The sequence below is a fragment of the Lingula anatina genome, chromosome 7 (assembly GCF_051362555.1).
Source record: "Lingula anatina isolate TDL-2025a chromosome 7, LinAna3.0, whole genome shotgun sequence".
Lineage (NCBI taxonomy): Eukaryota > Metazoa > Brachiopoda > Lingulata > Lingulida > Lingulidae > Lingula > Lingula anatina.
The window spans coordinates 1026956-1042911 of NC_141773.1; the positions used below are offsets into that span (position 1 = coordinate 1026956).

At 38.9% G+C, this 15956-nt stretch overlaps 2 protein-coding genes across 5 annotated transcripts; one reads left to right on the forward strand and one right to left on the reverse strand.

The window, feature by feature from the left end:
* Nucleotides 1-46: 46 nt before the first annotated feature.
* Nucleotides 47-2936, reverse strand: LOC106157502 (uncharacterized). The gene is made up of 3 exons (XM_013533185.2): nucleotides 2855-2936; nucleotides 1721-1871; nucleotides 47-1307 (listed from the first exon to the last, which is right to left on the reverse strand). The coding sequence occupies exons 1-3, from the start codon at nucleotides 2907-2909 to the stop codon at nucleotides 47-49; spliced, it is 1467 nt and encodes a 488-aa protein (XP_013388639.2). The 5' UTR covers nucleotides 2910-2936.
* A 1813-nt stretch (nucleotides 2937-4749) lies between these two features.
* On the forward strand, nucleotides 4750-13609 carry LOC106157266 (ketohexokinase). 4 transcript variants are annotated; one of them, XM_087018147.1, is made up of 8 exons: nucleotides 4750-4935; nucleotides 8829-8939; nucleotides 9640-9756; nucleotides 10158-10292; nucleotides 10621-10690; nucleotides 11233-11356; nucleotides 11935-12049; nucleotides 12769-13609. In XM_087018147.1, the coding sequence occupies exons 2-8, from the start codon at nucleotides 8848-8850 to the stop codon at nucleotides 13064-13066; spliced, it is 951 nt and encodes a 316-aa protein (XP_086874273.1). In that variant the 5' UTR covers nucleotides 4750-4935; nucleotides 8829-8847; the 3' UTR covers nucleotides 13067-13609. The 4 variants fall into 4 exon arrangements, with proteins under 4 accessions (XP_086874273.1, XP_086874272.1, XP_086874271.1 ...); XM_087018146.1 differs by lacking the exon at nucleotides 4750-4935 and adding an exon at nucleotides 7428-7616; XM_087018145.1 differs by lacking the exon at nucleotides 4750-4935 and having other exon boundaries at nucleotides 8705-8939.
* Nucleotides 13610-15956: the final 2347 nt, after the last annotated feature.

Below are 15956 nucleotides of genomic sequence, written 5' to 3' on the forward strand. Positions count from 1 at the left end.
ATATTTTTTATCCGTACTGAAAAACTAAGCCACATGTACCAGTAATCTAAACATCAGTTTTACCAAAAACGTAACTCTGTATGTTCTGATCTGGAAGACGCATATTGAGGGGCTCGTATCCTCGAATATACCGGCACTTTCTGACCTCGTCCCAAACGTAATCCGGATCATCAAGTGGATTAAGAGACGCAACGCTATCTACGTCACTTCCGGTTTCCTCGGCACCCGGATCTGACGTAGTTGTAGCGTCAGATTGGGACTTTGTAAAATCATCGTGCTTACTTTTGACTTTGGAGTTATCTAGCTGTTTAAGCCAGTTGGTGGTCTTGGTATAAACGTCTATGGAGGTTTGGTGGGCGGCAGTCGCTGGGGAAGAGACGGGAGTCCCCGGATTAGAGCCATAAACCAGTGTGTCATCGGGGGAGTCCGTGCGTGAGGCGATACGGGTTTCATTCTTATCCAGTCTGAATATGACACGTTTGGCACTAGCACCCTTCCTAAGCGACGGTGGCTTTTTTACAAGGCTCCCCTTGACCCCCTTGGCGGAAGAAAGGTTTGCGACCCGTGGCAGGGTCACTATGTCTGAGCCACTGCAATGAGCTCTGTACTCAGTGGGAGGGTTTCCAGGTTGACTCTTGGTAACACTCTCGTCCATTTCCAAGGACCTTCTACTTGTCGATGACGTCGATGGTGATGACGTAGCTCTTAATGGTGACGTCATAACTCTTGAAGAAGCTCCCAATGATGACGTCATAGATCTAGAAGGAGTCCAGGTATTTTCTTTACGAATACGGGTCAGGTATCTCGTCACTCTTGCTGGAGAAAGGAGAGAGTGAGAACGCGTAATGACAGGGCGTTGAGTGTCGGACACGTCCGGGGTGCTGAAGCTTCTTTGGGGATAGATTCTGTTCTTGCTCAAGAAGTCTATGTACGATTTGTCTATTTCTTGGTAAAACGTGGAGCGGTTAGTGTTACTGTTTGTTAATGTAACAGTGTCCCGTTTTGCAGTGGTCCCTAATTTATCGTTAAGCTCAGCTTTGTTGGACATACCAGTCTCATTTTCCTGAGGTTTTTGTTCTTCGGTGCCATCTCTAGGAGCTGCCCAATGCTGTTGCTTTGCTGAATTTCTAGGGGTACCGTCGTTAGTAAGTCGATTATAGCTAATTTGATTAACACTCTGCTTCTCACGAATCAATTCATACTGTTTACTGACTTCGGTACGGGAGAAACCAGCGAATCCCGGAGCACGAATATATCTTCCCTTCTGCACCTTCTTGTCTGAAATAGTGTCGTCACTACTTTGGTTCCTGTAACAAAATAACCATTGTGTAACGTGACGTCACAAACCGTTGACCAACCCACAACTATATATTAATGAAAATAGTATTTTTTATTCGCAAAATAAAAGCTCAGAAAGCAAAATATAAACTGTGATTTTTAATGGTTGGCTTTCTGTTCGTTATCGGTTTGGAATTCACATTCTCGTTCTACTCTTTTTCTTGGATTGTTTATCCCTCAGGGGCTATAACAAATATAATCAAGCATTGCCTTTCCGTCAAAAAAAAAAAAAAAAAAAAAAAAAAAAAGCAGTTTTCTAAGATCCAATACTTTTCATAAAAAAAATCTCTCACGATGATTTAACATTATTAACGTGTGTCAATATAATGAAGAGGATATTTAGACCAAGATTAAAGAATGACGTGCAAAAGAGAGACCTCACCTCTGCATTGTATAATTATATGTGACGTTTTTCCCACCGTAAGCGGTCATCTTATTGTCGTGGGCCACCATAGGCTTAGAAACGTCCCTGGCTCGATTATCATCTGAGAAATTTCCGTGACCGTTCTCAGAAATGTGCTCCGTACTTTGACCTGAATCATTAATTAAGGCGGGTATGACTATGAGCAGCAATTAACGACGATGAGGAACAGGGCCTGGCCTTACACACGCAGGCCGTATTGATTCACAGCGTGTTACAAAAATATTTCCTCTCCCAAACTATGACAAGTTATAAAAACACCCCGTTATTTGCTACATTGTAACCCAAGTACAGAATCAAATCGCCCTGGTTCTAAATTAAAATATAATATATGGTAAGATATCCTCAATGTTTTTCAATGGTCTTGTCCCGCCGTACTTATTTTAGTGTAATCGCAACAAAACTGCGATACACCCTGTAGTCGCTATACGCTGAATAGTTAAACGTAGTAAATAAAGTCTCCACAGGGCCAGTCGATAAACGTCACAGCCTGGGTACTGACTATCACTGTGAGATAGCGTTATGATAACATCCAGGGACAGTGTGTTCCTTAGTTACACTAATCGATAATCAATCGACTGATTGAGACACCGTGTCCCGATTACTAATCAAATGTTTGTATTCATTACGCCTCTTTTCATAATAACGATTTTGTGGACTTGCTGACTGTCATTCTTATTGATTATTTCTTGATAATCAACTGGTGGCGTCGATATACCAGTGAATAATTTCTAAAATGTGAGCATTTATCTATAATTACACGTGTAACAATGGCGATTACTTGTAGACAGCGCATAAAAAGGGTCCACTTTTTCACTGTATTCACTCGGAATATCATCAAACAATTTCCTGACTTATCGACTCATTTTGAGGCTAAAACTGTTTTGTTGTTACAGTTTAATCGTAGACTTCTACTTGGTTTTTTTTCAGTGCACAGTACGCATTTGTAGAAAGAAGAATCACTGATAGAGCAATTAGCAAATCAACCACTCACTGTATCAATCAATCTATATATTTTTTGCTCTGATAAATCAATCAACTAATTAATTCCAATCAATTTCTCAATAATAAAGAAGACGCTGCAAAAACACTTACCAAATAAGAGCGCACGCTGATCCCTGCGGACAATCCGTCTTTTAATTTCCCTCATTTGATCAGCGGCGCGGACGTTCTTGTCTCGCGTTAACTTCGCGAGTTGTTTCCGCAGCTCTTTCGTCTCTTTCTCAATGGCTGTCTTTGCTCTAAATTCCTGGCCCTCAAGATCGAGGAGTTTTTCTTCCAGCGTCAGTCCTGCCATTCCGGAGCCATTACAATTCGTTAAAAAACGAGTCCGCATCCCTGATTTTCTGCGTGAGTCAGTACTAGTTTTACCACCGCTACTTAACGGGATATCCATAGCCCGAAATCAATTAGTCAAAATATTAACTGCGTCAAAATGGTAATGCGCTCTAACGTGTTTCTTTTAAGGTTTTCAGAACCATTGTAGAATATATAAATGGATGCACATCAGAAATTGGCATCTTGGCACCTTGGTTCCCTTTCCTGCAAATGTACAGTCAGTATGCGTTGGTTTTTCTAATAATTCTGGTGTCTTCTGGCAACGAGATTTAATACAAGTTGGCGTATCTGTCACCTTTTGTGTGGATCAAATAAGAGGACCAAGATAGTTAACTGTCTATCTGTGTTTATTATGACTACACCTCTTGATCAGAGATACTATAGTCGGATATCTATCGTCTTATCGTTTGAAATCAAGAGTTGTCGCAGCCTTAGGAGAGAGAGGCACGTTTACGCTGTGCTCAATTAAAAAAATTCTATAGAAAGTAAAAGATTGTTCAGACCTTTTCTGAATTCTTTTTCCAGTCCTGTTTATCTCTAGATCATTATTGTAATTACGTTTTTTTATTTAAAGCAATATCGTAGCCTTAAAATACACCATATCTACAGGTAGGGTCTAAGCTGTTATCATTATCACCTGTTGGTGAAACATTCTTTCTGTATGAATTCAATATACCATGATTATAACACTGCATTTCACTAAATGTATAGCAAAAATAAAATAAAAAATAAAAAGGGAATTTAAAAAAACTGCAAAATTCGAGACTTTGCGTCACCGGTCATATTAGCAAAATATTATAATAAATGTCTTTTGGGTCGCACGAAAGGCAACTACGATTCTTTTTAATATAGTGTATGAATGCTTAAATGTAAAAATTAAGTATATGGTAATGAGAGAAAAACAACAGAAACGCGATCGCAACTTTTATCGAGATATATTTCGAGGCAGTGGCCCGTTCCTGTGCCTTAGTGACCTTGGAAAAATACGTACGATTAAACCAAAGCATTTTCTCACGATTCACGTGCCAGGCAATCTAGATATATCACAGATCACTGCATTGGTTTTCGATTAGCTGATAAATCAATAGATAATGTTCAAAGCAGTAGAGGGGTGGGGGGGGGAGTGAAAGGCACCTGTCTCTGCCTGCCGAACATATTGCGTGACCTCACAAGGACCTTCTATTCGTCTCTATGGTCACAACGGATGTGGAAGTTATTTTGAGAAGACGTGAATTTTTTTTCCAACGTACACCACAAACATTGCACAAAGCGAGGTTTCACTGCTAATTTTGATTTAAAAAGTCAAAGATATGATCAAAATACATTTTAAACCCTTAACAAGAACATTTTCATATTAAAAACCTCTAGCGCTTTATTAACGCCTATATTTGGCAAAGTACCTTTTTGTTTCTTTAATGCAGGTTTTATTTCTTTTTATTTCTTATTCCCGTATATTTCGAAATGACCAAATGCACATGAACAACAAAAGCATCAAAACAATGATCACGATGGTGGAAAATATAAGTTGGTTTCATAGTTACTAATTTCAATTATTTCGCCGCATTAGACCATCTCAGCCGACACGCTGCAGTTTATCGTCTCACCCGAGTGTGCTAATTATTTCTCTGCATTGATCCATCATCTCACCTAACACACTTCAGGTGTGTGTTTTTTTTCTGTCATCTTGCCAACAGATTGTAAGGGAGTGTTTGTACTGTTGTCAATTCCACCGTCACGTGACCATGTACGTTTTTCTTGGGGTGCGACCTTGTGAGGTAAATCTTTCTTAGGACCGAACAGGAGGAAATAAAGATCGTCCGCACTGCCAAATTGCACAGGTAAGTGTGTATGTAGTCCGTCTGTCGGTATCTTCGTAGCAAGTTTAGTGGAGCGTGTAGAAGTGTCACTTGTATTATTTTTCACAAAAATATTCGAGTCCTTCTCCTTACGCGTATCTGGATCTTATGCGATACAAATCAAATGAAAAATCACTACATAGGCTACATAACGCACATTCTTATCCCAGTTAATTTAACCGTGTTAATATTTTGACTGAAAACTTGACAGAATATGATGGCATCTAAAAAGTCAGTTTACATGAGCCATATGACATGACAGCATTTGGAATGTAGAAAACCGTTATTATATGTGGCTGTGAGTGTCATATGAACCGAGTGGTTGTGCGTGGGTCTTATCAGAGATATGTGAGCTCTACTCAAATATTCTATTAACACCACTAAAAACCCCAGACGAAAGGTAATTTGACATCAAATCTTGGCATGCGTTCGTGTATGTTAAATATCGTCGTTATTATTGCTTTGCGTCTATTGTATGTAGTGCTTTTTTTTAAACACAAATCTGCCTGTAGTCAACTTAGGCTATTCAGCGGTCAAGTTATTGTTAAAATGCCGTGAATACTTTTATTGTTTTCATTGAAATTGTGACCTCAGTGAGACCAATTCTCGCCTTCTTTTCCGTCTCCGTGAGCAGTGAGATATCGATTATTAAGCTCATTCACCCGATTCCTGTGTATCGCATATAAAATTTAACAAGGTGAGCGAATGCCTTCCCATGAAAGCATTGCTACAATATTCAGCTTAATAGGGAAATCCAAAAATGTTGATAAAAAACCTGATCTTCACCTTTCGTGTTTCAAATACCTTAGAATGACCCAAGAAGGTACACGTTTTATCCGTTTCTATACAGGTGATGCGAGTTCAAAAAGGAAAAAAGAGGGGTTATTTGACGTGTCGTATAATAATTTAAACATTTAGAACGTTTGTGGTCTTTTATTTCCTTTTACATATATCAAGCTGTAGTTATCATGAACGCATCCTTCAGGCTTATATTGGTAGTGTGGCTGAGCTAGGTGAGACAGTATACACCCACCGTTCACACGAACGCGCCGGACAATAGCAAGGAAACTGCCATTCTTTCAACGATTGATCCGTTATGCTCGAATTAAGATTTCTTCCATTTTTTTTATATTGCACGCTTCACCCTTGATGCCTTCATCACAAAATATTTTCTTACCGATTTATATAAACGATGCAGGCGTAAGAACAAATACATAGGCCTACCTAAATACTTTATTTATATTTTGACAGTACCTATAGGCCCTATTAGTATTATGACCATTGGAACTTATATGTAGGTTGTTTTGAGTGCGGCTTTTAGAAAATATCACAATTTTGTCTTTTAAGCATATTAATTAAAATATTTTAGTGAAAACTTTAAGTTTCGTGTCATGGCAGTGCTGAGCAAAACGATAATGTTCATACTGTAATTTTTTGTTTGTTTGTTTTTTATCCTCAAATTGAAAGGTGCTGCCCGCATATATAACCAACATTCTGAATTAATCATAAGCACATTTAAACTCATTCAATGACGTGATGATACTTCAGATATAGGCCTAACTGTGGTGCAGTAAAAAATCTTATACGGAAATTACTCTGAAAATAAATTATTCAAAGCAGTAAAAATCATCCACGATTGCCTAAAACGAGGCTGTCGACACAGCGTGATGTCATGCGAGATAAGCATTGACATAGGCCTAAGGTGGAACTGATCCAGTAGGACACACACTGTCACGGCGTAGGGATTTTACGTCGTTTTTTCACGCGCCATTACGTTACGTCGCGTTCGTTTTGTGAAACCATGAAAATTTGACCTAAAAATGTCAACATTATCTGCAGAAGTAAGTATCTAATACTTCCAATCAGATGGTATATTAATTGGGTATTTAAACTTCATACCCATGTAATATTTTATTTGGTAATGTTTGATTTGACCGCGTTTATGTTTGTGAAACTCACATGTCGCGGTGACATTTTCCCTTGACAACATCGTAACTTTCATCAAAATTATTCGGACTAAAAATTTAAGAAAATCTATTGACTAAACTGAAGTAAATGAGTCGGTGTAGGTCACACAGTGCAGAATAAACAACACCCTTATTAACAAAACTATATAGGCCTACATGATACATTGTATACATATGTAATCTTGATCTTAAAGTTGGGGGTACTTAGCATACACCTTTGAGGAAAAAAACGTGGAAAGTATAACTTCTGACTTCTGTTGAAAATCTATACCTACATCATGATAATCTTCTAATGAAGTTTACATGTGTGGGTCAGAAATTTCTGGAAGTTTTGATACAATTCGAAACCAGGCGCCCAATTCACTCCACCTGTCCACCCTCAGGATAAAATGGCGGGAATTCTAATGAAAATAGCTAGCGGTAGTTCAGGGGAACTCTCGAAAAACGAGAGGTATAATTCGTACTTTGGTATTTAATGTCAGATATATTTTTCCTATTTCATGCAATCATTGCCTCTATAAACTGAAATCCTTATTTGTGATCAAACTGAACCTAAGAAATGTGTAATTTGAAGGCCCAATCTGCATGTCACATGATTTGTGTCACATGATATTTACGAATCAAACCAGTTCAAGGTCAATAGTTTGCTGCTTAGGAAGAAAGTGTGGATCATCAGAACCTTATGTGAAATTTGAGGTTAGTTCGAAACTTTTTAGAGTGAATAAAGGTGTTTATTTGCTCGAAGGACGGCAGAAATGGGTATTTTAGGGAGTAAATTTGCACTGATTTTTGACAACTTCTCAGATTTTCTGTCGAGACTGACAATTAAACCCAAGAGTGTACGGGATTTTCCTTTAAAACTTGTAAACCTTGATATGTTGGCAACCATTTTTCGCAATTTAAGCGAATTTTATATTTGTTAACACATTTCTCGCATTATATATATAGTCCCTCCCTGGGCATATGCGTTTTTGGTTTTGTAAAAAAATTCCATCCTTTGTGTTCAGAGCGCGCTCTGAGAATTCTTGATGGTTAATAAAACTATGCCCTTTTTGCTACAGAAGAACAAATATTTATTCATTTTCTAAAATATATAAGTACAAGTCACAGTAGATTTTTGCAATAGATATTTACGTGCCACATACTCATTTTCAACGATTCGCCATTCTCGTGCTATTTTGTTACGCGGACGTAGCAAAAGGACAATCATGACGTGCCGAAGTACACCCCATTTGGACATTATGTGTCCTACTGTCGATCGTGTTCAAGGTAGCAACTAGAAACTAGGTACTAGCCCCTGGGTTGAACACATCTCGCTGACACTGTGGCTTATAGCGCTCGGGTGATTGTGAAATGTCTCAGTTATTATTATATGGATGTCAGCTCAGAGATATAGTATACATTATCCGCATAACTCAGTTACAATAGAATGATGGGGCTATGACCTATATATGCTTTAGGCTACTGCTCTGAGGGTCCCATTGGGGGGTAGTGATCACAGTTCACAAGAAATAAAATCGTCAGTTCGCAAGTTGCAGCAAATAAAACTTTAGTCATATCTCAGTGATGATGAGAGCCGATTATCCTTAAAAAATTACCGGGTATAATGACATTGTTTAATGAAGGGCGAAGAATAAAAGGCCTCTTTCACGAGTCACTGGAATGGGGTGCTTCATGAATCACGCTAAATGATATGAACGTTTCTCGCATCTCGGGAAATGAATAGTGGCTTTCACGTGGAACGAAAATACCCAAAGGGACCCTCGTTTACGATTGTGGTGAATGACGATATTTCGATTCCACATATGAATATTTTAAGCTTCCAGGCATGTTTTTATCACCGCAAACGAAAATTGGATCAAGGAATGCAGCAATTATACTCCAGCAAAATTCGTTTTCTCTTTTTAGCATATCCGAGCCAGTCAATATGGAGACCAACAGGATTCTGTGCCTGGGTAAACTTTGTGTGGATATTATAGCGGAGTGTGAAGACTTCCCACAAGAAGACAGCGACCAAAGGTAACATCATCAAGAGTGGGGTGCAGGACTCCGTTTTTTTTTTTTTTTTTTTTTTTTTTTTTTGACAGCATTCACGGCCAGTTGGTCCGCGAACTAACAGATTCTCGGATCAAATATGGCCGACCCACTTGAAAGCTTGCCGCTTAATCCCCTAATAGACACTCAAACAGATTCCCCGCGGGGATTATGTGGCAAGCTTTCAAGCTCTCCACAGCTTAATGTGGAGGAATGGAGTCTTTTCATTTAGTAATTTTCTCACTTATTTCCAGCCCCTTTAACTTGATCGTTATTATGACCATATATATGCGAGTAGGCCTACTATGTAATACCCCCTTTACACTGGACGGCGTCCTCTCTGCGTCCTTTCTGCGACCATGAAATTTGGGATCGCTGTGGTCTTAATAAGGAGGCACGAGCATTGATTTTGTATCAGAATGAATGCTCAATGATCGACCAGTTGTCGGCAAGTTAAGTATTATAATTTTTTTACTCTCAAATGGGGCCGGACTGCTGGACGCAGAAAGGACGCCGTCCAGTGTAAAGGGGCCCTAACGTACGTACACCTACTAGTATATTACATGGGGTTCGTATTTCTCTAGTCGGAACTGTTTGTTGTTATTCTTCATTTTAACGACATTGCCTACCAGTAGTTTGTGTCAATATAATTCCATATACATATATAATTTTTAAATCTGAAAAGATGTAAGAGACAACGCTGGCAACGCGGAGGGAACGCCAACAACACCAGTACGGTTCTGTCTATCCTGGGAGCTCCGGTGGAGTACCTGGGTACGATAGCGAACAGCCACGAGCTAGGGTAAGTCCTACACAGGTATCTAAACAGGTAGATTGCTGTATGATACCAGCCATTTGATTGTTGTTACCTGAGGCGGTCGTAAATTTGGCCTTTTTCCTCTACCGCCGCTAAATGTAATACATATGTAAGTCCGGGACTTAATGCTAATACAATACTGCTTGAGGGTTTATGTTTTATGTGGAATATAACGACAACTAGAGAGGCGTACTTTTTAGAAAAACATGTTTGCTCACTATAGAAAAAAAACGAAATAGTACAGTACTATTTATTTTTAAATATCAAATTCAACAGCTTATAACTGTGACGGCAAGTTCTAACGTGCGTTTTATAATTAAATCAATTAATCTAGCACTCTGAAGTGGTGATTTTTAGATGATAAATATCTTTTTTTTTTTTGGCAGCTTTCTCCGTGACGACTATCAGCGTGCTGGTATTATAATAGACAACTGTGTTATAGTGGACAATTGTAGCTGCCCTGTCTCCCTCGTACTGCTCAGCTCGGTCTCAGGATCAAGAACTATTATTCACGACAGCGGGTAAGACAGTTTCCAAACCGGGGACCCAATTCACACACACACACACACACACACACACACACACTAAGAAAAAAACGTAATTCTGCAAATCCTAAGCGGGTCTCATAGCCCACATAAGAGGCTGCCCGTGTAAGGCATCTAGCTCAACTTAGTCATCTTCGGTAACGAAGGACAGCCTTTTAATGACGATGAACGTCAAAATGTACCCTCAACTTCATTTCAGGAACTTTTGTCCACGCTTCATGATGATAAAGGTACACTATTTGTGATTTTCCCGTCAAACCAGTTTTTTTTTTCCTTTTAAAAATGTAACTGTTTTATACTTCAGGTCTCTACCTGAACTGACACACAAAGACTTCCAGGTCGACCTCGGTTCCTATGCCTGGGTACATTTCGAGGTAGGTTCACCGCTAACCTGTGAAAATAAATTATTATAAATAATAAAAAAATAAAAAAAAGTCGTATTACTTTTAAAATTCTAAGATGTACTTTGAGTGCGATATACAGGCAGGTTGGGTTGCTTTGCCTTATTATAATTCAACTTTTCTCCCTTAGATTAAGGTACATATCATGATAGAGCAAAATGATGATTTTTCTAGGTTTTAGCATTGCTACCATGGTACATCCAATCCGAAAACGACAGCGGTACTGCCTGGACCTCAATCACCGATTTAATATGAAAACCATTTTTAGAGTAACTACCTGTAGGTCCACAGATAAGACAGGCCCTAAGCCAGGTGGGGTCCGAGGGGTTCGAAGACCCCCCCCCCCTTTTGCCGGGAAAAAGTCCCCTCTGGGCACTAAGGTTTCACGGTAAAAGGTCCACTTTTTCAGAAAAAAAGAACCCCTTTTTAAAATTGCTGGATGCAGGCCTGTAAGGACATTATTCGCGAGCGTTGATTATCACAAAAATATGAAATCTAGGCGTTCCTCTTTTCAGGGGCGACCAAGCGCAGCAGAGCAAGTGAAGATGCTGAGAGATATAGATAATCACAACGCGGACCTTGAAGAAAACGACAGGATAACCACCTCCGTGGAGCTAGAGAAGAACAGACCGGTTTTAGGTAATACATGGCAGGGGCCTATTAAAAAAGGCTGTGCTGGGGGGGGGGGGGGGGAATGGATTGATATATACATGTGTAGGGTGTATATGTGGGAAAGGCAAGAGAGGCCTATTAAAATGATCCCTAAACTACAAATGATATAAAAGAGCATGTGATTTCAAGTAACCCAAGGGCGTATTCCCAGAGCTTTTAGATCGATCTATCCCCGCGGGGAGTCTCACTAGATTACTGTCAGATAATCCGGCTTAAATGTCCGTCCCGCCTACTACAAGCTGTAAGGGGTTAATTAACTTTCGTGCCCGCTCGGCTGACAGCTATTTAGCGTGAACCCCCAGGGAGTTATGTCGATCTAAAGTAGATCGATCTAATCTCTGGGAATGGGGTCCAACACAGGCAGCATTTCTGAAATGCATCAAATCCTGTTTGTTTTCCTTTTATCGCTGTGCCAACCACGGCCGTCTTATTCGCCTTCTATTTATTTATATATTAACATGAATATAAACTTGCATATGAAGATACAGATATAACTGTAGAACGATCCACCATATTGAATGTAAAATGTTCATGGATTATTTCAGCCCAGCTCATTGACAAAGCTGACTACGTGTTTATCAGCAAAGACTATGCCAAAGCCCACGGATTCTACAGCAAAGAGGACGCAGTGGAAGGGTTTGTGGATAAAATCAGAGAAGGGTAGGCAAATCTGTCGATTTTTAAATTAAAACTAAAATCTCTTTGTGCATGAAGGCAATGTAGATGACAATGATGATATGATATTATTCGCGGTTTATTGCTATGAAAAATTTACAAAAAATTTTAGCTTGAAGCAGGGCGCAGCATGCCCGCATAATTTTTCTTGAAAACTACACAGACTCCTATGGAAATACAAATGTAATATACAGTACAGTCCCAGAGTATGACCTGGTGGTCGAAAATCTGGCTATCCTTTTTCATCAAACCAGACACAACATGTTTAAAATGTTGCCATGTGACCTTAACAGTGTTGGATGTCGAAAAAAATTAAATTATTTTCCTTTAGATATTTAGTTCTACCGACACAGTGTAGGATGTCATATTGATTATATATGCATCACTGTATAACTTGGTTTTATTCATACAAAATTGACAGCAGTAAAGTCAGCACATAGTTCAGTCCCCACACAGGTACATCCCAAATGCCTGCCAAATATGTATTCCGCACCATTCGGCAATTTGAAATCGGAAATTTAGTGGAATTTCGCAAAAATTCAAGTTGGGCGAAGTTCAAGAGTCTCATAAGATACCAAGTGAACAATCAAGTTTTCTTCGACAATATTGAGTTCAAAGTTGGCTGGTTATGCGGAGACTGCTTTATATTTATATATCTATCTCTCTAACTGTTTTTGCGTCATGAATGTTTTTACACGTTTCAGAGCGACGGTAATATGCGCGTGGGGAGAGGACGGCGCCTGCGCAAAACCAAAAGGAGAGCCAACTATATCTGTGCCCGCCATTTCACCCGGAACTATTATTGATACTCTCGGAGCAGGCGATACTTTTAATGCGGCCATGATACACGCACTCTGCAAAGGTGCAGTGCTGCAATCCGCTCTAACATTTGCCTGTAAAGTTGCTGGAGAAAAGTGTGGAATGAAAGGCTTTAGTGGCTTGCGATACACAGATCTGTCATTCGAAGCAGAGAGCGATGGTAGTTCTAGTGGCAGCAAATAGACACGAACATATGCAGCCTACTTAAAGAACTTACCTTGTAGGCCTACATGTATTTGGTGATTTTAAAACTGTAACACATTTACCCGGATTGAAAGCCAGTTCCCATCCATAGTGTGTCGAGTTTAAGGTGGCGTGTGCGTTGTAGTGACACCCCCATAACGTTACTAGTCACCTTTAAAGGAGGCTAACCTCATCATCGATCAGCACTAGTAGTGCCTTTATATAATTAGGCCTATTTTTAGCGCCTCTTCCCCGTTGTTATTCATTGTTTATTTATTATATTTATTCATTGTTTATTTATTATATATTTATTTTTTGCATGATTGCCATACAGTACTATTCTGCCCTTCACAATGGCCAGGGTTTTTTTTTTTTTACTAAATATTCACAGATATGTCTCCGGTTAAATGATGGGACTTTTATTTTTTTATAAATTTGTGGAGATAATTAACCCAGGCGCCAAAGAGTTTTTGTGGTTTTAAGAAAAAGTATGTTATACATAGCAAAAAAAGGATTTATCAAAATAAATGTTTTAAAAATAAATTGAAACATTTTAGACTCCATTTTTTTTCATGAATTAGACATTTATGAATACGATATCGTCAAGTCGCAAGGTAAGTTTTGTGCATTTTGGCCTAGATGAAAAGAGTCGTTATTGTTAGCACAGCGTAGGTGAAAAATGGCGTTGTACATTGTACATTATTCTGTTTTACAAATATTGACGTGAGAGAACTAAACATTTGACCAGAGTGTATGCAGAGTGTATGCAGGATTTTAGTGTTCATTGCCCGAAGGCTCATATATTTGATCCAACTTGTAGGACGATTAAAATGACGCAACAGGCGATGATTGTTTTATAACTTCGTTCACATCACATGATGGATTAGATTTGCTGTGAGACTATGACCCTACCAGAAGACACGCCATCTATTGTAGCGACTGGAATAATTTTTACTTTAAGAAAGTCATATAATTTGAATACTTGCTTTCTCAAAATCGAGTTTATATAAAAATGTCAATATTTTTATTTGCCGTTGTGTCAAATGTAACCAAAATAACGATTTAAGAAAATCGCAATTTTCAAATCAAAATGACACTACAAAAATCTCTGTGGAAGAGAGAAGCCCCCCCCCCCCCACCATGTCTCCTCCCCCCAACCAACAGGTCCTAACAGAGTAAGAACGTAAATGAAACGGCAGTAGTATTGCCCAAATGGTTATATTCAATGGAATCCCAGCATCATATACTCGAATGAAACAAGAAAATAGTTGATAATATTTTTCTTCTTTTATTGTCGGCATGATTTTAGCAACTCGAATGGGATGGTGAACCACTGTGCCTTTAATTATTAGAATATTGTCATTCTATTGAAGTTTAAAACGAGTCTTCCTCGCGGAAAATTGGTGGTTTGGGTGTCGTACGTTATTATATAATTCAGGTAAGCGTAAATGGTGAGAAGTGTTCCCATGTTTCCAAGGTCAGTTGAAAATGCAGAACAAAGAAGCCTCGTGTATTACTTTGCTACATTACAATTTCCGAACGCAGGTCGAATTTTAGGCATTATAAGGATAAACGACAGCCGTTTGTTGTAAGTATTATAAGGGTGATATCACATTACTTATTTGACATTGGTGTACTTTTTTCCTCCTAGATTCAACATTTTGTATTGATATCTCTTATTACATGTTTATTGTAGGAAATTAGAGACATGCATTGAAGGTATGGACGATATTTGCCTGAATTGGTGCATTTTGCACTCGACGCATACAATCGGGTTATGACAATGGGGTAATTTTACTGACATAAACGACTCTTTTCTTTAGCGTTACACATAATTTTTCTTATAAACTGTCTCTAAGCAGATTTGTTTGCAAGTATTTTTTTTATTATTTTCAGTAAGTACGAAGATTCTCCACTAGGTGTGACAATGTACCAATTCTGAATATATATATATATATATATATATATATATATGTTGCATTTATTGGAAAGGTGAATAAAGTTTTTCTTTGGGTTTATTTTGCGTGGTCTAACTTTCCAGATCACATTGTTGAAAAATAGACTCATGCACTGTTTCATTAATTTGTACACATCATCTCATGAAAGTGGACTTCTCCTAGTTTTATTGGCTCTTCACTGCCGTCTACGAAGAGATTGGAAAAAGCCTCCGTCACACAGACTCACACATCGTACTACAGTAGCTGGGTCGTTCCAGCTCTGTGGGAGATTTTTGCTATTTAAGTGTAATCAATGGAATCAGCTTACTCAGCACGACAGTTGATTTCCCACTAGCTGCTCGAGGAGGCGTGTCAAATAATTAAGCCGATTCCACTGATTGCGCTTCAGCGAGAATCCCCCTGTAGAGTTGGGCCGACCCAGCTAGTACGATGGGTTTATCTGAATGCGGTCATAGACATCGGATATTTCTTTGAAAGAACCTACCAAGATCGCCCGGCTTGGTGATTTGTCTTCTAGCTAATTTGCAGCGTTGATATTTTATATGAAATGTACATTATGCTTTGGGATGTATCATTCGACTACAACGTGCATCAAATAAAAATGGGTACAAGGAGCACTTACAGATGACAAAAAGAAAGAAATGATCTATAGTAGACATCAACCCTGCGCGTTGGTGGTTTGATACGCGTATCATAGAGATGCCTGTTTATAGGGTGTACCGACACGTCGTAGTATAGCACTTTGTCCCTAAATCGCGTTTTTATTTGGGTCCAGATTGACAGTTTTGATCTAAACAGCTGCTGTTTTGTGTTTAGAACACGACCCTTTGATCTCAAACTTTGCCTTTTTACAACCATGCAAGATTCATTTACACAGATCTTCGTAACGGAATTGCCATTTGTGACTTGGAGCAGCATGTCGGTGAACACGA

Bases quoted from the DNA above. Each gene is read 5' to 3' on its own strand.
- LOC106157502 (XM_013533185.2), bottom strand. From the start codon at position 2,909: ATGAGGGAAATTAAAAGACGGATTGTCCGCAGGGATCAGCGTGCGCTC. The intron at 1,872-2,854 runs GTAAGTGTTTTT...TTAATGATTCAG, and splicing joins TCAGCGTGCGCTCTTATTTG to GTCAAAGTACGGAGCACATT. The intron at 1,308-1,720 runs GTGAGGTCTCTC...ATTTTGTTACAG, and splicing joins TATAATTATACAATGCAGAG to GAACCAAAGTAGTGACGACA.
- LOC106157266 (XM_087018145.1), top strand. From the start codon at position 8,749: ATGTTTTTATCACCGCAAACGAAAATTGGATCAAGGAATGCAGCAATT. The intron at 10,293-10,620 runs GTAAGACAGTTT...TTTATACTTCAG, and splicing joins ACTATTATTCACGACAGCGG to GTCTCTACCTGAACTGACAC. The intron at 10,691-11,232 runs GTAGGTTCACCG...TCCTCTTTTCAG, and splicing joins ATGCCTGGGTACATTTCGAG to GGGCGACCAAGCGCAGCAGA.